Source organism: Chiloscyllium plagiosum, unplaced genomic scaffold (genome assembly GCF_037043375.1).
Source record: "Chiloscyllium plagiosum isolate Xiang-an unplaced genomic scaffold, Cpla_swu_hap1 HiC_scaffold_3, whole genome shotgun sequence".
NCBI classification, from domain to species: domain Eukaryota; kingdom Metazoa; phylum Chordata; class Chondrichthyes; order Orectolobiformes; family Hemiscylliidae; genus Chiloscyllium; species Chiloscyllium plagiosum.
In genome coordinates this window covers 78809686-78834027 of record NW_028270141.1, presented here as the reverse complement: position 1 = coordinate 78834027, position 24342 = coordinate 78809686, and the positions used below count along the sequence as shown (strand labels likewise).

General features: G+C 40.9%; 1 protein-coding gene and 1 pseudogene across 1 annotated transcript in view; both read right to left on the bottom strand.

The window, feature by feature from the left end:
• Window positions 1-24342, bottom strand: part of man1a1 (mannosidase, alpha, class 1A, member 1) — a 469900-nt gene that overhangs the window by 251764 nt on the left and 193794 nt on the right. The window contains exon 3 of the mRNA XM_043684356.2: window positions 23585-23700. Within this exon, the coding sequence (XP_043540291.1) occupies window positions 23585-23700 (116 nt within the window). The remainder of the gene's footprint in view (window positions 1-23584; window positions 23701-24342) is intronic.
• LOC122548585 (eukaryotic initiation factor 4A-III pseudogene) lies at window positions 3505-7703 on the bottom strand (annotated as a pseudogene).

The following is a 24342-nucleotide window of genomic DNA, read 5'->3' as shown; positions in this document are numbered from 1 at the left end:
GTGAAGCTGGAGAGTCCATTCATCAGTCTAATAATGGCTGCGAAGAAACTGTTATTGAACCTGCCGTTGCATGTGTTCAGGCTTCTGTATCTTCTGCCTGACGGAAGATGCTGGAGGAGATCAATACTGGGGTGCAATAGGTCCTTAATGATGTTAGCAGCCTTTCTGCAGCAGTGAGCCATTGAAATATAGTTCATGAATGGAAGGTTGGCTTCTGTGATGGTCTGGGCTGTACACACACGCTTCTGTAGTTTCTTATGGCCTGGGCAGAGCAATTATTATACCAGGCCATTACGCACCCAGACAGTATGTTTTCAAAACTGCATCTGTAGAAGTTGATAAGGGTCCTTACAGACATGCCAAATTTCCTGAGCTGCCTGAGGAAGAGGAGTTATTGTGCCTTCTTGACCATTGCATTTATGTGGGAAGTCAGTTATTATCATGCTGAAGAACATGTTGCTTTCCATGCTCTCAGCCTCAGTTACATTGATGTAGATGAAGGCATGTTCTCCTCCTTTTTTTCTGAAGTCAATTAATCTAGCTCTTTAGCTTGGGTATTTACAATAATTGATGATCTTTCTATGGTAGCCATTAGACCAGCTCTCTACGCCAATTTATTTAAATTCAAATTTCACTATCTGCCACGCTAGAATTTTAAACTATGTACCAGAATTTTGGCCTCGGGTTCTGGATTACTCATACATTGACATTGCCACTACTCCACTGCCTCCCCATGCAGTGTAGCTATACTCAGTGCTATTAGGAAGAGAATCCCAGGATTTTGACCAGCAATGATAAAGGAGCAGCACTATCTTTTCAAGTCAGAATGCTATGTGATTTAGAAGTCTGCTGGGAGACGGGGATGCTCCCTGAGTCTGGTGTCCTTGTTCTTCTGGGTGGAAGAGGCTTGAAAGGGGTTGTTGAAACAGAATTGGCGAATTGTGGCTACGTGACTGTTTCAGTGGTGCATGATACCTCCCCTCCTTCTCAACTTCAGAACAGCCTCTGACGTGGTTGATCACACTATCCTCCTCCAAGCCTATCCCCCATTTCCCAGCTGAGAGGAGCCAGTTCCAGTTTTGCCCAGATGGTTGTAACCACAGGGTGTGTGGCAACAGATGTGCATTTCAAACAAAATACCATTACCTCCAGAGTCCCACAGGAAGCTATGATTATTTGCTATCCACCTAACCCCAGTCAGCCACAAAATGTATGCAACAGAATAAATTTACATCCAAAATTTACATTTCCAGGGAGGAAAAGGAACTCTCAAAATGACTTACTGCATTTGTAATTCTGTGGAGAATTTGGTTAGGTTCCCTATCTAGACTGTGCAAAATACTTTCATCTACTTGTTTGACAAGAAACTTAGATAGATGTGCACATGAAAATTTAATGCTTTACAAAAAAGAAACAATTCAAAGTGGCAAATTAATCAGGATTCTATGAAAGGACTGGAACTTAAAAAAGACTAGGACTTAAAAGGAAGAAGAGGAATGAATAGAAATAAAACTGATATCAGTTATCAGATTTAGTTAACTCTTTTTTTGCACTAGGTTCTTCAGAATGTTTTGACAAAGCAGACTTTACACAATTATTTTATTTTCTCCTTGCAATCTGACATAATTTGACATGTTTGAATGGCATTTATTTCCTATAACTCATCTTCAGAAGGGACCAAATCCATTATATGCTTCTGCTTCTCATCCTGTGGAAACAGTTTTGATATTCAAACGTTCACAAAAGGAATCCTGAGGAAACAGAAATGATTCTGTAAAAGAATAAGCTCACATGGTAGTTTGTACCCCACATCCCTTCTTCATCTCAGAGTGATGGTGTTAAGAAACTCAGCTCACATCCCAGCAGAAATCCTTTAAGAAAAAATTCAGAGGTGAGTCAGAAAACGACAAACCCAAGGGAAAGGAAATCATCAAAAACAAGACTGAAATTACAGCTTTATCCTTGGAAGCAGAAAACTGTGTCAATCACACTAGGCTATGGTTTTATAGCCCAAATCTCTGGTCTCCAGATCCTTGGAGAATGAACATACTCGTAAGAGCTATGTCAGGAGCCAATGCAAGTTCTGATGCATGACATACAGGAAGCGTTTCAGTTTCCCATAGAAAATTCCAGCAGGCACTGCATGATCACCTTGGACACAGCTTAGGGCAGAAAGTGAGGCTAACTTCACACCTTCTACCTTGATAGTTTAAAATCTGGTCAACAGTTGAGCAACTTCATAAGCATGATTGCCAATCACCCCAGTATTCAACAACCTCACCCCATTCAATGTCTGACTCATCAAGTCTTGTTCATTAAAATAGAAATACTACCCAGCCAAAACAAAGACTAAGCCCTCTCCTACCCCAACTCTATTTTGCTCTGCTCACTGTCCTGGGAGGAGCCGCTACATTGACTTTTTCTGTGATCAGAAAATCCTGGAATAAATCAACAGTAGCATCTGTTACACAATGGTGCAAGGCTCTGCAAGTGTTAATAGTGAGGTGCAAACGTCACCATTATGATCACGTCACATAGCATTGTGGGCAGAACAGATTAGGTTCTCAAATGAGTAAGATCTAACATCCAGGTTCTCCTTAGTGTCTGGAACGATGTCAAGCATACTACTCTCCATCATGAATAAACTGACGGAAGGGATGGGAGAAAGTGTGGACTGCAGATGCTGGAGGATGAGAGTCAAAAGCACAGTCGGGGTCAGGCAGCATTCGAGGAGCAGAACAGTTGACGATTCGAGCATTAGCTCTTCGTCAGGAAGAGCATACACTCGTCATCACATTCCTGCATGAAGAACCTATGCTCAAAAACATCGACTCTCCTGCTACTCAGATACTACCTGACCAGCTGTGCTTTTCCAGCACCACACTTGATGGAAGAAATGACCAGTGTTTGAAGCAGCACTTGCTAAGCAATAACTTGCTCAAAGATTCACAAATTGGGTTCCACCAGGAGCACACAGCTCTTGATATCATTACAGCTTTGCACACAACAGCTGAACATCACAGAAGAGGGGAAAACAGCTGCCCTTGACTTCAAGGTCGCATTTGACTAAGTATAGTATGAGGGAACCCTGAGTCAATGGGAATCTGGGGGAAAATCCAAGGAAAACTGTGGATTTACTACATCAACCACCGATGCAAAGTAACAGCAGTATGCACCATCTACAAGATGCACTGCAGAAATTCACCAAGGTTTTTGAGACAGCATCTTCAAATTTCACAACTACTACCACCACAAAGGAAAAGAGGCAACAAATAGATGAAAACACTATGATCCACGGCATGCAAATTCCCCTCCAGGTTATTCATCACACTGACTTGAAATATATTACCATCACTTCAGTGCTACTAAATCAATATCTAGCAACTCACTTTGAAGTGCAAATCTATCAGCACAAAGGAATGCAATGCTTCCAGAAGGCAAATCACCACCACCTTATCAAGAGGAACTAGGAAATGGGCAATAAATGCCAGACTAGCCAGTAACACCAATACCGATGAATGAATAATTTAAAAAAAAAAGAACCTGTAACCAGCTGTTAACCTCCAATAAGCCTCTTCTAGTTCTAGCAGCAAGTGTCACACTAACCCCAGCAGACTCAGTCCATCTTATTCCACAATGTGATGGTGGAAGCAAACTTATCATGTGATAAGGCGCAGATTAGGTTTACTTGCACAACATGGTGACTACCAGTGGTGCAGATTCCATTTAGCTGATTCACAACAGCATCGGATCAAGAAACCCATTTTAATAGTTTCTATGAGATCCCTCACCCCCTTATTCTTTGAAACTCCAATGAAAGTATTCCTAACCAATCCAGCTGTTGTTCATACATTGATTCCTGGGATGACAAGACTAATCTGCTAAACCTTCATCGCACTCTCTCCATAATCAGAATATGCCTCCTCAGATAAGGAAACCAAAACTGCACACAGTACTCCAGGTGTGCTCTGTACAATCGCAGCAAGATATCCCAGCTTCTGTCCTCAGATCGTCTCACCACATATGACTTGCCTTCTTCACTGCCTGCTGTGCCTTTATACTTATTTTCAGTGTATAGTGTACAAGGACAACCGAGTCTTGCTGCACCTCTCCATTTCCCAATCTATCGCCATGCAGAAATAACTTACTTTCCTGTTTTTCTACCCAAGTGGAGAACTTCACAATTATCCACATGATACTTCATCTGTTATGCATCTACCCACTCACTCAACTTGTTTAAATCACACTGAAGCATCTCGGCATCCCCCCCACAGCTAAGTCTCTGATCCAATTTTATTTTTTTTTAAAAAGGACATTGATATCAAATGCTAATGAAGATGAACAGTATCCATACTTCATCTTTCATTAAAATTAGAGGAGTTTAAAATTCTGTATTTGTTAATTACAAAACAAGAATCCCAGTAATCCCTTGATTTACAGATGATGATAACGGCATTGGTTTTCAAACCACATGGTACTGAAAATAAGATCCAAGTTTCACAAACAAGGCTAGGCTATGCACGAACAAGGTGCTTGTACAATGTGATGTATTTTGTTTTGAACTGCAATAATGTAATCCACTGCCCATCAGGCTCCCCTGGTCTTTCACTTCCATTGAATAAGGTCAGCAGCATTCATTGTTATTTCATCAATCTGTGTTGAATAATATTGTTCAATATCTTGCAGTATACAAATGTCATTGTTTTTAACAAAGTTGATGGTCACATTTCAGGCTATATTGACCTGATTGACCAATCCTGGTGGATATGCAACTCCCTGTCATTCAGTAAATCATAGTTTATAGTTTGTGAGATCTGATGCGCATCCAAATCTCTCAGCCAAATATCTGCAGAAACGAACACTCAACTTGCACAAGAATGGAATTCCTTCATGATGGACTCTCTCTCCTTTGGAGGCATGTCAGCATGCATTGATGACACTGTGAAATTAGCCTCGCGTGTGTGTTTTGGTGAGCCAGTCCATCTTCCATTTTGCATTGCAGAAGCTAACAGCTTGAGTAATAGTCAGCGTGTTAAACAAGTCACACAATTGTCAAACTTCCACTCCTCCCTTTCAACCGTTACAAAGGACTGTTCGATTCCTCCCAAAGTCAACTCATCATGTTTGACAAGGATGCAGATCGGTTCAGTCATTAACTTGTTGGTTATTTTCAGAATTTCATGAGGCAGCATTGCACTAATCAGAATTACCTATGTCGCTGTGGGGGTAAATATTTGCGGATATCATTGACCTGCTCCTTAAAACCTTTATTCTGCATCTTCTCTGCTTCACCAAGAACCAACACTTTGATGGTTATCTATTCTCAAACTTCATTTTCAGATCATACCAAATATGCGCCCTGGAGTACCAGCAACTACATTCTATCCATTGTCCAACTTCTGAACGTCATCTTCAATATTGGCTTTGAGCCCCCTGCAAACTTGGAAGTTTAAATCTAGTTCGCTCTGTTGTGAATTGTGCAATATCTAGTGTTAAAAGCTCGAGTCTAAGCACTGATCTCTACAGTTGCCCATGAATCATTGCGTGCCATTGGAAAATGATCCATGCATTCCTACGGTTTCCTGTCTGCCAGGCAGCTGTAACCATGTTAGCACACTATCCCCAATCCTAAGTGCTTTAGTTTTGTGTGCTAATCTCTTATATGGGACACTATCAAAAGCCTTCTCAAAATCCGAGTCGACCACATCCTCTAGCTTTTCCTTATCAACTCCACATGCTCGAGGACGTTGGCTACGTGCACAGCATTGCAGCTGAGCTGGAGATTTGGATGTGTGTCTATAAAACTATGCTACCCCAGCTAAAACTACTCCAGCTCCTCCTCCTGTAATATTTAACTTAATGATTTTGAGTTCCTTGCTTTCTTAAAGAATACCTGGTAAAGTAAATAATATTTACTCCTCGAACAATCAGATTCTTCTAATTGTATTCACCACAGGCTTCATGTTAATTACTGCTAATTAGCATTTGAGTTTGGGAAATCTCAGATGTGTTTTGAATCTAAGGCCCACCTTAAAATAATAGCACATCAAAACAAACAACTACTTCACTCAAACTACATGCAATCATGGAAATGTTATGCAATTATGATATTAATTTAACAAGCATCAAAGCAGGCTTTTTTCTGTACCACCTTTTAAATTCACCATTTCCTTGAGGGCAGTTGAGTATAGCTTTTCAATCAAAGCAACATTGTTACAAGCTGAACTAAAATTAAAGACTGTCTTACAGAATAATGAATATTTAATACATTTTCGATTTGAGAGTGATTATCATTTACATACTAAGAGTTCTGACTATTATGGATAGAAAATTAAATAAGTTCACATCATTGCACTTGCTTTAGAACATGTGGCTGAATTTTTGCAGAAGAACATAATGGGGAGGAACATATTGCTTGGCTCCTGCTCATCAGTAGATAAGTCTATCACGAGCTGACCAACTTTAAAAAAGGCCTGCCCGGCGACAGCAATACACTAGGGGTAGGCAGGCTTAACAAGCTAACTACTGGATTTCCAACCTGCAAGGTAAGGAAGTCCAATGGTCAAGAGGTGATGCCAAACTGAGTGGTCAGCAATAGAGTAGTCTTAGTAGCTCCTGGACACAATTGTGGTTACTGCTCAGAGTACAATCATCCTTGAGGAGAAAATCTATGTCAAGCTTGGTCCTGATTCTTGGCTGGGCCAAGAATGGTGACAAGAGAAGGGAGAGATAGGCTGTGCATTTTGGTTGGGGGTGGGGAATTCACAAAGAGAGGACTAGCGTCTTGGGAGGGGATGCCCTAGATAGGCATGGAAGAGCCCCAGAAAAGGTATGTCCTTCTCCATTCCCATATTTTCACCACAGAGATTGAAACAGTGGCTGGCCTCATTTGGTTTGCTTTCTCCCACTGCCTGTATCGTTGGAGCAGGAGGGACAAACAGGGTCTTGACCAAGCATAGACGGGTTGTGTGAGGCCTTACTCACCCATCATTATGAAGGACACCTTGGGGGTGTACAAGAAAGCTAAGGGCCCACCACTTCTTCTACCTTTGGCTCCCTCACCACCTGGGAGTGTGCATGTCTGTGGGTCTGTGCATGTGTACCTGTCTGCATAGCTGGTGTGCTTGTGTGGAGTGTGGGGCTTTGTGGTGTGGGCCATGGTGGGGGATGGGAGGGTGTGGTGTGAGTTTGTGGCGTGGGCGTTTGGTGGGGAGGAAGGCAGTGGGGTGGGGGAGTGGGCAGGGTATGTGGGTAAGAAATTCCCAGCGCAGAGTTTGCAAACTAACGGGTTAACACAGAACACCATCTTATTTGTCTGCATGCAGCTTAGCAAGCTGCAAAATAAATCAGAGTCACACAGCAAGGAAACAGACCTGCTGGTCAAACTCTGGCCAGGTACCCCAAACTTAACTAGTCCCATTTGCCTGCTTTTGGTCCATGTCTCTCTAAACATTTCTTATTCATGTACCTGTCCAAATGTCTTTTAAATGCTGTAATTGTATTTGCCTCTAACACTTTCTCTGGCAGTTGATTCTGTATGCACACCATCCTCCACGTGAAAAAGGTGCTCCTCAGGTGTCTCTTAAAACCCTTCCCCTCTCACCCAAAACCTGTGCCCTCTATGTTTTGAACTCGCCTACCCTTAGAAAAAGACTTTGGCTACTTACCATATCGATGCTCTTCAAGATTTTATCATCCTCCATAAGGTCACCCCTCAGCAAGTGTGCCAAACACCATCACTACCACCTACATGTGACGCTGTCCAACCTAATCAAGTGACACATATGCATGCAGACCTGATGCAATTTCACAACCAATCAAATCAAATCTCTTTACTGATGTGAGGTGGAGCTGGGGATGGAGGAGAAAGTTTGGGGGCAGAAGAAAAAGGTGGTAACTCATGAATATCCACCCCTCCTAAATTCCTCAACGGTGACAGAATGTAGTGTTAGTGCTACAGGCAAGTTTGCAATATGGAAACGATCTTCAAGCAGAAGTGCTAAATAGAGGACTAACTTCAGTTTCTAAGGTATATACCACCAGACGCCAGTCTTCAGCTAATTCAATGGACTCTGTGGTAAAGAAACAGCTGAGCACACAGGATACAGGCATCGGCAGGGTGCCGGTTACAGTGCTGAAGAAGTGTGCTCCACAACTAGGTACTACCCAAGCTAATCTAATGTTGAGCTGAAAGACCAATGGATGCAGGTTCAGAGTTCCTTGAAAGTGGCGTTGTACGTAGATAGGGTGATGAAGGTCCTTGGCACGGTGGCCTTCATTGGTCAGAACATTGAGTGCAGGATTTGGGATATTAAGTTGCAGATAAACAAAGCATTGGCAAGGTGACTTTTGAATTGATGTGTACATTTCTGGTCACCTTGTTATAGGAAAGATATTATTGAACTAGAAAGGGTGCAGAAAAAGTTTGCAAGGACTGTAGGAGTTGAGTTATAAGGAGAGGCTGGATAGGCTGGGACCTTTTTCTCTGTAGTGTCAGGGCCTGAGGGATGACCTTATAGAGGATAACAAAATCATAAGAGGTATAAATAAGGTGAATAGCAAGATCTTTTTCCAAGGGTAGAGCATCCATAACTAGAGAGCACAGGTGAAGGCGAGAGGGGAAAGAGGGGAACGACTGAATGGCAAAACAGACTTAATGGATTGAACGGCCTAATTTCTGCTCTATGTCTTATGTTCTTAAAAGGGACCAGAGAGGCAAAGTTTGCACAGAGCGTGGTCTGTACATGGAATGAACCACCAGAGGAAGTGGTAGGAGTTAGTTAAAATTACAACATTTAAAATCTTTTCAAAATAAAAGTAAACTTTGAACATGTTAAATATATGGTTATCTACTTTAAAGCTATAACAACCTATGTAACTACAAATCACATAGCTTGGCCAAATTTCAGTGTGCCTTAATTTACTTTTGCTCGTGTTTTTAAGATTAAATTTCTCAGGGGCAAGATCATTCTGCTCTGCAATGAATTTGGTAAAAATACCCACTTCAAAGAAAAACACAAAAATTCCTGAGATAATTAAGTCATAATTTTCCAAAGCTGTCTAGATACACTGATTGTGCCTCTGAAAGTTACAAAAGTTATTTATGTAAGAAGGGAGGCGTAAACCACCTGAAGGGACTTGGTCAGTTCAAAATCAATTGTGCAGAAGTTACTGGAATCTATTACAAGGACAGAGTGAGTGAGCACTTGCATACCCAGACTTGTGGTGGGCAAGACACATCTAACTGTCATTGTTTATTTTCTGTAGTATGGTAATTAAGCGCTCGGGTTAGAATTAATCTTATCCATACATATCCCAAAAGGCTTTACTCCGGCTCCATGCAAGAAATTAACAACAAAAATGATAGCACAAGGAGGTAATTAAGGCACAGTTCAGTAGCTGCTTGGGAAGTAGGAGACAGTGTAGGGATAATGTTTTCCGGCAGGTAATTTTCCCAAGGGCCTTCTACTGGAATGGCAGTTTTTTTTATCATATATATTGCTGACTTGTATAAAAGAATAAAGTGCTGTAAATCAATGTTTTCATTACATTAAGTTAGGGCGGAGTCTGTTGCATGCTTGGAAGCAGGAAGTTACTAAGGGACGTAGATAGACTAACTGAATATGCACGCCTATGGCAGATGCAGTTCTTTGAGTGCATGATGAATCCTTTCTGTAAGTGTTCTTATTGTTGAAAACCAGCCTTCTGCAAAAGTGATCACATTGTCACATTTAGGAGTACAGAGATTTCCAAGAGCAGTTATGTGGTAGCACTCAATACTGTGATATGGGTAGGGCTTAATGCAAAGGTTTCAAATAGAACATTCAAGACAGTTTGGGGGCCACGAAAAATGCATTTCCAGGGAGGCTGTTATAGTCACGTGTACCTAGGTACAGTGAAAAGTTTTGTTTTGCATGCAGTGTAGGCAGATTATACCATACAACATGCATTAGTAACAGAATAGAGAGAAGAATACAATGTCACAGCTGCACAGGAGATGCATGAAGAGAGAGATTAACATTAAATGTAACATTTGAGAGGTCCACTCAGAAGTCTAATAGAAGCTGTTCTTGAATCTGTTAGTACATGTGTTCAAGCTTTTGTTGGGAGAGAGCATAATCAGTGTGGGAGGTTCTTTGATTATGTTGGTTGCCTTCCCGAGGCAGTGTGAAGTACAGGTGGAGTCAATGGATGGAATAGACAATAGACAATAGGTGCAGGAGTCAGCCATTCTACCCTTCGAGCCTGCACCACCATTCAATATGATCAGGGCTGATCATCCTTAATCAGTATCCTGCTCCTGCCTTATCTCCATAACCCTTGATTCCACTATCCTTGAGAGCTCTATCCAACTCTTTCTTAAATGAATCCAGAGACTGGGCCTCCACTGCCCTCTGGGGCAGAGCATTCCACATAGCCACCACTCTCTGGGTGAAGAAGTTTCTCCTCATCTCTGTCCTAAATGGTCTACCCCGTATTTTTAAGCTGTGTCCTCTGGGTCGGTACTCACCCATCAATGGAAACATGTTTCCTGCCTCCAGAGTGTCCAATCCTTTAATAATCTTATATGTCTCAATCAGATCCCCTCTCAGTCTTCTAAACTCAAGGGTATACAAACCCATTCGCTCCAGTCTTTCAGTGTAAGGTAATCCCGCCATTCCAGGAATTTACCTCGTGAACCTACGCTGCACTCCCTCAATAGCCAGAATGTCTCTCCTCAAATTTGGAGACCAGAACTGCACAGTACTCCAGGTGTGGTCTCACCAGGGCCCAGTACAGATGCAGAAGAACCTCTTTGCTTCTATAGTCAATCCCTCTTGATATGAAGGCCAGCATGCTATTAGCTTTCTTCACTATCTGCTATACCTGCATGCTTACCTTCATGGACTGGTATACAAGAACACCCAGATCTCTCTGTACTGCTCCTTTACCTAAATTGATTCCATTTAGGTAGTAATCTACCTTTCTGTTCTTGCCACCAAAGTGGATAACCATACATTTATCCACATTAAACTGCATCTGCCATGCATCTGCCCACTCACCTAACTTGTCCAGGTCACTCTGTAATCTCCTAACATCCTCATCACATTTCACCTTGCCACCCAGCTTAGTATCATCAGCAAATTTGCTAATGTTATTACTAATACCATCTTCTATATCATTAACTCATATTGTAAAAAGCTGCGGTCCCAGTACTGACCCCTGCAGTACCCCACTGGTCACTGCCTGCCATTCCAAAATGGAGCCGTTTATCACTACTCTTTGTTTCCTACCAGCCAACCAATTTTCAATCCAAGTTAGTACTTTGCCCCCAATACCATGCGCCCTAATTTTGCTCACTAACCTCCTGTGTGGGACTTTATCAAAAGCTTTCTGAAAGTCCAGGTACACTGTATCTACTGAATCTCCCTCATCCATCTTCAGAGTTACATCCTCAAAAAATTCCAGAAGATTAGTCAAGCATGATTTCCCCTTCGTAAATCCATGCTGACTCTGACCAATCCTGTTACCACTATCCAGATGTGTCGTAATTTCATCCTTTATAATAGACTCCAGCATCTTTCCCACCACTGAGGTCAGACTAACTGGTCTATAATTTCCTGCTTTCTCTCTCCCACCTTTCTTAAAAAGTGGTACAACATTAGCCACCCTCCAATCCGCAGGAACTGATCCCGAATCTATCGAACTCTGGCAAATGATCACCAATGCATCCACGATTTCTTGAGCCACCTCCTTCAGTACCCTGGGATGTAGACCATCAGGCCCCGGGGACTTATCAACCTTCAGACCTAACAGTGTCTCCAACACCAATTCCTGGCAAATATAAATTCCCTTAAGTTCAGGTCCTTCAGCCACTGTTACCTCAGGGAGATTGCTTGTCTTCCCCAGTGAACAGAGAATACCAATTCAATTCTTCTGCCATTTCTTTGTTCCCCGTAATATATTCCCCTGTTTCTGTCTTCAAGGGCCCAATTTTAGTCTTAACCATTTTTTTGCCTTTCGCATACCTAAAAAAACTTTTACGATCCTCCTTTATATTATTGACCAGCTTACCTTTGTACCTCATTTTTTCTCTGCGTATTTCCTTAGTAATCCTCTGTTGTTCTTTAAAAGCTTCCCAGTCCTCCGTTTTCCCACTTACCTTTGCTATGTTATATTTTTTCTCTTTTAACTTTATATGTTTCTTAACTTCCCTCATCAGCCACGGCCACCCATGCCTCCTCCTAGGATCTTTCTTCCTTTTTGGTATGAACTGATCCTGCATCTTCTGCATTATACACAGAAATATCTGCCATTGTTCCTCCACAGTCATCCCTGCTAAGGTATTGCACCATTGAACTTTGGCCAGCTCCTCCCTCATAGCTCCATAGTTCCCTTTATTCAACAGAAATATTGTCACTTCCGATTGTACCCTCTCCTTCTCAAATTGCAGATTGAAGCAATCTTGGAAGGTTGGCTTGTGTGATGGTCTGGGCTATGTTCATAACTCTCTGCAATTTCTTGGGTTCCTTGACAGAGCAGTTGCCATACCAAGCCATGATGCATCTGGATAGAATGCTTTCTATTATGTATCTATAAAAAATTGGTAAGTGCCTTTATCGACATGCAGAATTTCCTTAGCGCCCTGAGGAAGTAGAGGCATTGTTGTGCTTTCTGGACTGTAGTATCAACATGGGTGGACCAGGACAGATTGTTGGAGATCATCACTCCTTGGAACTTGACACTGTCGACCATCTCCACCTCAGCAGCATTGAAGTAGACAAAGACGTGCCTTCTACCTTGCTACCAGAAGTCAGTGACCAGTTCTTTCCTTCTACTGATGCTGAGGGAGAGTTGTTTTATCTTTACACCATGCCACCAAGCTCGTTCTCTCTCTTTCCTGTATTCTGTTTCATCACTATGAGAGATCTGGCTTACAACAGTGGTGTCATCAGTGAACTTGTAGATAGAGTTAGGATGAAATTTGGTCACACAGTCATGAAGGTATGGAGAGTATAGCTTATTAGAACCAACAGCTGCTAGAAAGCGGATATTGTGTTGGCAATTAAGTACAGGATTGCAGTTTCAGAGTCAAGATTAGCTCAGGATAGGAATGTTATCAACTAGAACAGGATCTGTCTTTGAGGCATGGTGGAAGGAATCTTAAGTATATATTTTAAGATCATATCATCAAAATTAGTATTACAATGCCTTGTAAAATTTAATGAGATCTGTTGATGCATCACATCATTAATATCTGGAGAATTAGTGAGAAATCAATGGAATCTGTCCTGATTGAATTGGCTGTTTGATATGGATTTTGGGTATTCCATCACAAGGTATTACTCGTTTCATCACAGGCTAATTTTGGGTGTTAAAAGTAAGTTGTATTTTCTTGTATTACAACTTTAATTTGTCCAGCAAAGTATTATTGCTTGTGGCGTTATTCCCTTACCACGGTCCTTGGATCTCACACATAAATAAAAGTTTTTGTTCCCCAGTCAGATAGTAACAGTTTGTTGTTATGGTCTGGGACCATAACAAATTTGATAATCTCATCTAGGATCAAAGCAAAGTTGGCCTTCTCATTGGGGATCATAACAGAAAGAGAAAACCAGGGTAAAAAGCAGAATGAAAGAACTGGTCATTGACTTCAGGAAGCAAGGTAGAGGGCACGTCCCTGTCTACTTCAATGCTGCGGAGGTGGAGATGGTCGACAGTGTCAAGTTCCAAGGAGTGATAATCACCAATAATCTGTCCTGGTTCACCCATGTTGATGCGGCAGTCAAGAAAGCACAACAATGTCTCTGCTTCCTCAGGAGGATAAGGAAATACTGCCTGTCTATAAAGGCACTTACCAATTTTTATAAGGGGAAAAGACACTGATCATAATTTTCTGAAACTTTTTTTAAAACATGTGAAAGTGCCAGAGAATTTTGGAATGCAAATGCTACATCCCTTGATCAACTGAAGAGTGCAAGAATAAGCCCAGCAACTACAGGCAGTTTAACCCCAGTTAAAGGTTGTACCTATAAGTCTGCACGGGTTAATATCTGGAAGACTGACGTTAACACTACCCACTGTGGGAATGTCACACAGAGACAAAGACAGAAACACTGACACAGTCAGTGGGGAGATGTGGAAGGCTTTTAGCGTGAATAGCACCATTGGTAGAGGTTCATGTAACTTGCATATAGTTTACAGCAATAGAAGACATCTCTTCCTGTTTACCTCAGTCTATTGTTGAAATCTTTACTAGTTAAACCAAGAGCATGAAAGTCCTAATTCACAATTAACCACGACATTGCAACATCTGTGGCAGCAACAGCAGGTATTCATCTGAATCCAAAATGCTGAAAATGTGATGAGAATAGAGGTCAAGAAAGATATCACGAAGAAAAGGAACAAAGTGGCGAGAACAGCAACAAGAGGTGTAGAAGAAAGAAGCTGAAGAGTTGCATAACAAAGATATAGGCTGCATTGCATGAGGCGGTGCGTCTGCAAGGTCTTGAATTCAGTTTTACGCCAATGAGCTGAACAATAATTGAGGATTGGGTGAGAAAAAGAATTTCAATTAAGGTTAAAAGAAAACTCAACTAACAATGCAATACATTCAGGCTGAAAAGTGTGGTAATTTTAAACATTCTGCAACTCCATCTGGGTAAAAACAATGACTGCAGATGCTGGAAACCAGATTCTGGATCAGTGGTGCTGGAAGAGCACAGCAGGTCAGGCAGCATCCGAGGAGCAGTAAAATCGATGTTTCGGGTCGATGCCCCCAACCTATCACCTTCATCCCCTCCCCCACTCACCTATTGTACTCTATGCTACTTTCTCCCCACCCTCACCCTCCTCTAGCTTATCTCTCCACGCTTCAGGCTCTCTGCCTTTATTCCTGAAGGGCTTTTGCCGCTCCTCGGATGCTGCCTGAACTGCTGTGCTCGTCCAGCACCACTAATCCAGAACTCCATCTGGGTGTCAATGTTATCATACCCAGGAAACCAAGAAACACAAATGGGAAAAGCAAAGTAAGAAATGATCACAAGAATCAGAAATTCTGGTAAAATGGAGACCCAGAAAAATACTACGAAAAAAACTGGGTGTGCTGATTTAAGTGCCTGTGTAATTTTCAAAACAAAAGCCTAGTCCAGAAGAGAAATTTTCAAAAGGAAAAGGAACTGCAGTGGGTGAAGTTGCAAAGCATAGTAAAGTTTCTATAGATAAGTAAGATAAGTAAAACAAAAATATTGACTATGTATATGCTGCATATATTGAAAGTAACGGCATCTGAATTCTTGTTGCCAGAAAGACTTAATCTCAGAGATCGACCAAAACACAGAATTGGTTATTATTGAGATGACAATTTTTAAGATACAGAAATGATTCGATATGAGATAGCAAGACTGCAGCGGGACAAGTCACACACATCTTGATATAATTAGAAACAGGAGATAGTACAATTGCTCAACAAGGAATTAATGAAGCATTAGAGAAGACAATCAAGTTTCAAAGCTTTTGATAGTTACTTCAATCTCAGAACAAATAAAGTTCTGGAAATAGCAAGATTTAAGTACAGAGTCCAGATCCTGGTGAACTGACAAATGCTTTTTATTAATTTTCTTACAGATTAGTTCAGAGGTGTAAACATAGATATTTTTAAGATAAAATTGAATAGAGACCACATTGTCGTAGATATTGCTGATGAATCTTTGTCAGACTTACTACAGGCCAAAGATTATTCACTCTAGAGAAAACTATTTATAGTTTACAAGATAACCAGAAGTCGAGAAGCAAAAAAAAAATACAGAGAGAGTAAGAAAGCTCTGGGAAAGGAGACATAGTCAGAGAGTTTTACAGCATGGAGAAAGTCCTTTCTGCTGTTGGTTCACGTGGGTCCTCAAGCATCGAGTTCCATTTTCCAGCACGAGACCCGTAGCCTTTAATGCTGTGGCATTTCAAGCGATTGTCTAAATATTCAGAGTCCCTACAGTGTGGAAATAGGCCCATCGGCCCAACAAGTTCACACCAAGCCTCTGAAGAGTAACCCTTCCAGACCCATTCCCCTCCCCTATTATCCTACATTTACCCCTGACTAATGCACTTAACCTACACATCTACACGTGGGCAGCACAGTGGCACAGTGGTTAGCACTGCTGCCTCACAGCGCCAGAGACCTGGGTTCAATTCCCACCTCAGGTGACTGACTGTGGAGTTTGCACATTCTCCTCGTGTCGGCGTGGGTTTCCTCCGGGTGCTCCAGTTTCCTCCCACAGTCCAAAGATGTGCAGGTCATGTAAATTGGTCACGCTAAATTGCCCGTAGTGTTAGGTAAGGGGTAAATGCAGGGGTATGGGTGGGTTGCGCTTCGGTGGGGCGGTGTGGACTTGTTGGGCCGAAGGGCCTGTTTCCACACTGTAAGTAATCTAATCTAATCTAATCCATGAACACGATGGACAATTTAACATGGCCAATTCACCTAACCTGCACATCTTTTGGATTATGGGAGGAAACTGGAGCACCCAGAAGAAACCCAGGCAGACAGTTGCCCAAGGCTGGAATCAATCCAGAATCCGTGGCATTGTCAGGCAACAGTGCAACCGTGTCCACACCCCATCTCAAAACCTGTGGTGGCTCCTGCCTCAACCACCTCTTCAGACAGTGAATTCCAGTTCATCGCTGAAATGTGCCAGACTAATCATAGCGCATGGCCACTGCACTCTCTCAAATGCAATCACATCCTTCCTATAGCGTGGCAACTATAACTGCACACAGTACTAGAGTTGTTACCAAACTGCAGCTCCATCATAGCCTCTGTGCTCTTATATTCAACATAGCTCAACAAAAAGACAAGAATCCCATGTGCCTTTTTAACCACCTCATCTACTTGTCTTATTTTCTTCAAAGATCTGTGGATATGAACACAAATGTCTAGCTGATCCTTTCTACGACTCAAACATTTATCATACATTCTCATGCCTTGTTTGTCCTCCCAAAATGCACACTTCACACTTTTTAGGATGAACTTCCATTAGCCATTATTCTGATCATCTGACCTGCAAGTTGTCCTGTAGTGTTAGCCTTTCCTTCTCGCTATTTACCACACCACTAATCTTTATGTCATCTGTAAACATTCTGATCAAATCTTATATTCATGTCTCGATTATTAAAGTGCACAAACAGCAAGGGACCCAGGAGCAAACCTGGCACTGGACACAGGCCTCATGTCACAAAACAAACCTTCAGCCATCCCCTTCTGCTGCAAAACCAATTTTGGATTCAACTGGCCAAACTACCTTGGATCCCTGGGCTCTTACCTTCGTCACCAGCCTCCTTCTTGAGAATTTGTCAAAAGTCTTACCGAGGTCCACGTAAATTAAATCCACTGGACGATAGAACATAGTCTATGTTCTATCTTCACCTACACATCTATTCACATCCTCCAATATCTCCATCAATCCTGTGAGACAATCGTCCATATACAAAGCCATGCTGACTATCCTTGATTAATACTTGCTTTTCCACATGGCGATTTAATCTATACTTTAGAAAATATTTCAATAGTTTAGCCATCACTGATGTCACACTCACTGGCCTATCATTCTCTGGTTTATCCCTACCACCTTTCTTGAATAAGGGGTTATACTTTAGTTGTCCTCCAAGCCTCTGGTACCTTAATGTCCAGAGAGGATTAAAAAATTAATTTCAGGGCTCCTGCAATGCCCTCTCTTGCATCTCACAGCAGCCTGTGATATATCACATCTGGGCCTTAGCACGATCTTACTTAAATCCCACTAAAACTTCAAACTCCACTTTTGCTTGAGTAGACTTTTATGTCAATGGACATGTTATCAAATTCAAGTTGGACCTTGGTGCAAGTTTAACAGATTTTTGTCAGAGAACCTTAGTTAGCAAAATGCTCTTTGCAACAACAGAACTTTAGTTGCACAGTACAGAAGAAATTAAATCAAAGAAATTTCACAAGCAGCTCTTTAACATAAGGTAACCAGATAAAAGGAAATTTATATGCATTACATAATCAGGAATTTTCACTCAATGTGAAGTATTGACCTAAATCTAATTCAGAAAGTTAAAGGAATCGACAGGAAGTCAATAGTCACTTTGAAAAGGACTACTCTGAAGCGTTTAAAGGTTAGATAGACTGAATACAATAATCAGTCAGAAAAGGTTTTACTCAATTTAGCAACTGTGGCTGACTCTTTGAGACAACTCCTGAATAAAACTGAAGCATGGTGTTGGAATCCTCATCAGGAACAGGTATCTCAGGAAATAAAGAAAATGCTAATACCCACACACACCTGAGCACATTTGAATCCCTCACTATTAACAATGACAGTAGGAGATGTTTCAGCCACAGAATAAGCAGTACTTTTCATGAACAAGCAGACAGTTTCTTATGCATCTTGAGCACCATGAGACAAAGAAATAAGATGCGTAGTTAAAGGAAAAGAAGCTCTTTCAGTTAAATACATTTATGAAAAATTCTCAAAGTACATCATCATTGGTCCGCAAATTATAACGAAGACAAACACAAACTTTGTTTTCTTACTCAATGAGAAAGAACACAAGAATACCTTCAAAAATATGCGGCTTTTATTGAGATTGATGAACTTTGCTTATGAAACAGTTTATGCACAAGGTAAATGTCAAACAACAGCAGGTATATTGTCTAGAGAACTGTTGACAAGGTATTGCATGACGAGATGGGAGTTTTATTGAAGAAATTGAATAGTTAACTCTATCCACTGTGGTCACAATGGCCAACACATCGGAACAGACACAATCAAATTCATTAGGAACAGATGCAAGAGCAGGAATGCATCAAAACCCACGAATCTTACACAGAAGTTAGCCAAACTAATGACCTGGTTATATAGTCATGAAAATTTACTTTGAACATTGAAACACATCACTACTGTCACGAGATACTAGCTGATGACAAATTTTAATTTGGTTAGTTGATGGCATAGGGGTGCTGCTATTAGATTAACATTTACTGCCCATCCCTAATTGCTGAGAGGCAGTTAAGAGACAGCCATATTATTGTGGCTCTGGAGTCATATACAAGTCAGTTTTCCTTCCTGAAGGACACTGTGAATCAGATGGGTTTTTATGACAATCATGGTCACCATTAAGCCAACGTTTTATTTTCAAATTTTTCTTGCATTCAAATTTCATCATCTGCCATGATGGGATTTGAACCCATACCCCCGGAGGAAGAGTCTTAGATTTTGTAACACGAGTCCAGTTATATTACCACTATACAATTGCTTCTCCTTATTTAGTTATTCCAACTTAACTCAGCAAAGATATCTTGGAGAGCTTAAATCTAAGGGGCTGTATGCAAGTATAAATATACAAAAATGAACATATGCGATGGCACCATACTCAAGACAAAGACTTGGGTGGGGTGGGGGTAGCCGGAGAGAGAGAAAAGTGTTGTATATGGACCTTAAAGGATCAATATCTGAAAGTGAGAGATTAGAAGCACCCACCGTGATGACGCCCCATGAGTGCAACGAGGTTGGGACAGTGAGTGGAGAGACATGGAAGGCTTCTAGCATGAACAGTGGTATTGACAGCAGTATTCACACAACCTGTAAATAGTTTACAGCAACACAACAAACTTCTCACTGTTTATTCTCAAATTCTCAAGCTTTCTACTAATTAGATTAAAAAGGTGGACTACCCCATTCATAACAAACCACAATAGCTGGGAAGCTTTTAGAATGAGTAATATCTTGGACAAAAATAATTGTCACTTCGACAAACACTGATACATTAAAGCATGCACTTGTGAGGGGAAAAATTGTGTATAACTAACTTAATTGACTTTTTCCATTGAGGCAACAGAGAAGGTTGATAAGGGTTTACAACATCAGCATGGCAGTTTTCCTTCCCGAAGGACACTAAATCAGATGGGCTTTTATGACAATCATGGTCACCATTAAGCCAATTTTTAATTTCAGATTTTTCTTGCATTCAAATTTCATCTACCATGTTGGGATTTGATCCCATACTCCCAGAGGAAGAGTCTTAGGTTCTCTATTATATGGTATCGTCTACAAAGACTCAAAACAGGATCTCAGCAATGTTACAGTCCATGGAATAAAAGGGACAATAGTGCTATGAAGCTGATTGAGTAACAGGAATCAGAGTAGTGGTGAACGACTGATTTTACAGGCAAGATATATAATGAGGTTCCTTAGAAGGTCAGCTGAAAGATCACAGCTTTCCTAAATACAATAAATCCTCCAAGGCATGAATGCATTACTGAAGAACACAACTTTAAACCAATCGCAGTATCTCACAGAGATCAGTTTTCAAACCTGAGATTGTTTTCTTCCCCAGGCATATATTGCCGAAAGAAACAAATGTAAGCTTAAATACTGTAATGTTATATAAGCAAGACTATAGTCCTAGCGGAAATAACCTGCAAAACAAAATACATCAAAAAATAGAGAAGAAATGTATTTTAAAAATACTATACTTTTTACTGTGCAATACAGTTACATTGACCAGGCTCCAGAGTTAACAAATAATATCAAATTGCTAGGAAAACGCGTTCACTAGAATATACCAAAGAGCTACAGATGCTGAAGATATGAAACAAAAACAGAAATTGCTGGAGAAACTCAACAGGTCTGGCTGCGTCTGTGGAGAGAAAGCACAGTTAATAGCGAGTTGTGACAAAGGGTCACTGAACTTGAAATGTCAATTTCACTTGAAGACTCAAACTATGAGGATTCTGGAAAAAATAGAGTGTGATCCCATAGGCAGAGGACACTGACTTAACATCATTGGTCAAAAGCAATGACAAGATGAGGAAAAGCTATTTTGAGGAGCAAGTGGTTAGAATCTGGATTGCACTGAGTAGGTGGTGAATAGTTTCAATCAAGGCCTTTGAAAGGGAATTAGGCAATCATCTAAAAGAGGAGACATTTCCCAGAAGCTGGGGAAGAGGCAGGTTGTTCATATGTTTAGATTAGAGTGGTGCTGGAAAAGCGTCCTCATTCCTAATGAAGGGCTTTTGCCTGAAACGTCGATTTTCCTGCTCCTTGGATGCTGCCTGACCTGCTGTGCTTTTCCAGCACCACTATAATCTAGACTCTGATCTCCAACATCTGCAATCCTCACTTTTGTCAGTTTGTTCAAATGTGATGAGTTCCTCTCATAGGTTAAATGGCCTCCTTCTACAGTGTAACCATGCTATGAATCTGAGTGTGGTACTCTCCACTTTCATTCTCAGAGTGATAAATTATCCCTTCTCAACAGTCTTTCAACCAAGGTTTGTCCGCAGACTACTAGCCCTACTACTCCACTGATCACAACAAATGTTTAAATGTTTTACTCATTAAATTGTATATCTATGTTAAGTTGAGAATAAAAATTTCACTCAGCTAAGTTTCTTCAATAAGCACAAAATGATTTATGTAATACCAAACAAAAAAAACTTAACTATACAAACGCTGGTAATACTGACATTACACAAGTGTCAGTCAATGACTAATTGCACTGATAATTTAACAACATCCCCTTGACTGTCAATGGCACTATCTCCTTAAAATCTTCCAATGCCAACATCCTGGGGGGTTACCTCTAATGAGAAAGATTATTGGATCAGCTATAAATACTGCAGTAACAGGAGTTGGACGGAGTTTGAATATTCTGTGGCAAGTGAACTCAAATGCCTTTGTACCCTGACGAAGGCACAAGTCAGCTGTATTCTACACCTGCCCGAGTGAGTGTTGCTTCACACCAGCATTCAGTCATATCCTGAAACGTTCTTTTCCTCCACCACCAGTGCAGTGTGGCTGCACCATCTACAAGAAACTTTACAAGGCTCCGCTGACAGCACCTCCCAAATCTGCAGCCTATACCACCTAGAATGACTAGGCAGGTGCACGAAAATACCATTGACTCCATGCTTCCTATCAACTTTCACAATTCCCTAGCTTAGAAATAAGCTGGGACATCTTTGCTGTTTCTGGGTCAATATCCTGCAACTCCCTACCAAGTTGCACTGAGATTTTCAGAGCTACAACCACACTTGTGACATTTCTAGCATCATCTCAGTGTTGGCTTATAATTCACTCCATCCAACTGCATCCCACCACTACTCTAAATCTGGCCTTTTACTGTGTATACTACATATTCCACACTACCCCCTCTAATCTTCCCTTATACCCTGCTCTGCATGCATTCTCCCATCACCAGAGATTATTCTAGCTTCCTGTTCTACCTGTTCCACCCTCTAACCTTGTAGTCTCTTTTGGACTTGGATTATTTTTTGAACAAGAAGGTCACCACTTTACCTTAGCAAAAGATGGCATTATAGCAAGGATAATATTTCTCTCCTCATGAAATAGCACAGCATCTGGCTTGTTATGCACACAAAGAAAATCCCAGTGTGTACAGACACCTCTATCACACTTCAAACTTAATACTTTGGCAAACATACAAACTTCTGTCTTAGCCTAAAGAAATGAATGCCAATTGATCCCTGGTGCTTGTCCCAATGTTGGGAGAAGCCAGGGTTTACAAAGAATGGAATTTACGAGAAAAACAACTCCCCTTTAAATGATATGCTAATTTATGGGAATTGTAGTACCTAATGATATAGAACATCCAGCATCGAAACAGGCTATCCTGGGATCTGGCTTGAAATTGTGTTTATGCTCACAAAAACCTTCTTTCACCCTCTTCAGCAATTTTTAATTTCTTTTTCCTTTACTGTATTATCAAGTTCGTGTGGTACCAAGTTCAACATTCTAGTGACTGTGGGTGAAGAAATTTTCCAAATTCTTTATTACATTTAATAACAAGTATCTTATTTCAACTGCCCCCTCTCCCATTTCTGTTTTTTTAAAAAAAGGATATTAAAGCAGATCGCACAAAACTGTATGCAAACAGAATGTATGATGGCATACTATATTACTAACATTATAAACAGATCACCTTAGAGAGTGATACCATAGGAGATTTACCAGATTCCATTAAAAACATGTCACTTTAATGAATGTAATCTATTGTCTTAAATTATACCGAACAGTCAGAAGTATAGGAGAGCTACAATTAAAAATCAGCCACCAAGTAGTAAAGAGAGAAAACAAGACTAATGATGTTGGTTCGAAGATTATCAAAAATGTCTTTCACGCTCAGACATCACTGTGTTCTCAAGAGTTGAAGGCTTTAATGGTATCCACTGTCTGGAACATGATTGTTTAATTCAGCCTCTGCAATTTGAGCTCTAAGTCTGATTCAAAGCTTGGCACACATACATACTTAAGCAAAATGATGGTCTTCTTGTGTGCTGCTACAACTCAAATTGAAAGCACAATTTACTTTCTGGGTGTAGAGTCATAGCTTTCTAGCTGAGTGTATGGGTCAGACAGGACTGTCCTAAGTGCTGCATCCTTAGCCTCGACATTTGCCCTAAATGTTACACCCAAGAGTTAAACATCTATGCACAATGGAACAAGCGACTCCAACTCCTCGGTCTTCTTTCTCAACTGCTCAGGTCACATGTCATCTTTCTCAATTATTTTATGAGAAACAGAAAAGTTGTTATTTTCAAAATACTTACCACATTGAAGTCAAGATTCCTTTCAACCCATTCCTTTGCTTCTTTAAATTCGTCATGCATACCCATAATGTACAATGTGTCTAAGGCATCCACTATTGTCGCTCCTCGAATATTACCTAAAAAATAAGGCAGACTAATTTTAGCTTTCTCTCAGATCTCCCAGATGAAGAAAATTCACATCAACTGTTTCTTCTAAATGACTGTCAAAATGAAAGTCGCTCAAAGTACATTTAACAAAAAAAATCAACAAAGCCAAACGTGTACACATCTGGGGCAGAAATTAATTTGTCACTTAACAGGGAAAAAGTTGTAAAGAATCAAGCGTGCTAAAAGGGGTAATGAAATAGCTTTAGCTAGCAGAATTAAGGAGAGTCCCAAAGCATTTTATTCTTATATAAGGAGCAAGCGGGTAACTTAAGAAAGGATTGGTCCACTAAAGGATAACGAAGGAAGACTGTGTGTTGAACCTGAGCGAATGGGTGAGATTCTGAATGATTACTTTGCATCAGTGTTCACTGAGGAGAGGAACATGACGAATGTTGAGGTTAGAGATAGAAGTTTGATTAGTCTGGATCATGTTAACATAAGTAGGGAAGATGTGTTGGGGAGGTTAGAGGTTATTAAGGTGGACAAATCCCCAGGACCGGATGGGATCTATCCCAGGTTGCTGAGGGAGACAAGAGGGAAAATAGCTGAGGCCCTAACAGATATCTTTGTGGCATCCTTAAATACAGGTGAGGTGCCGGAGGACTGGAGGG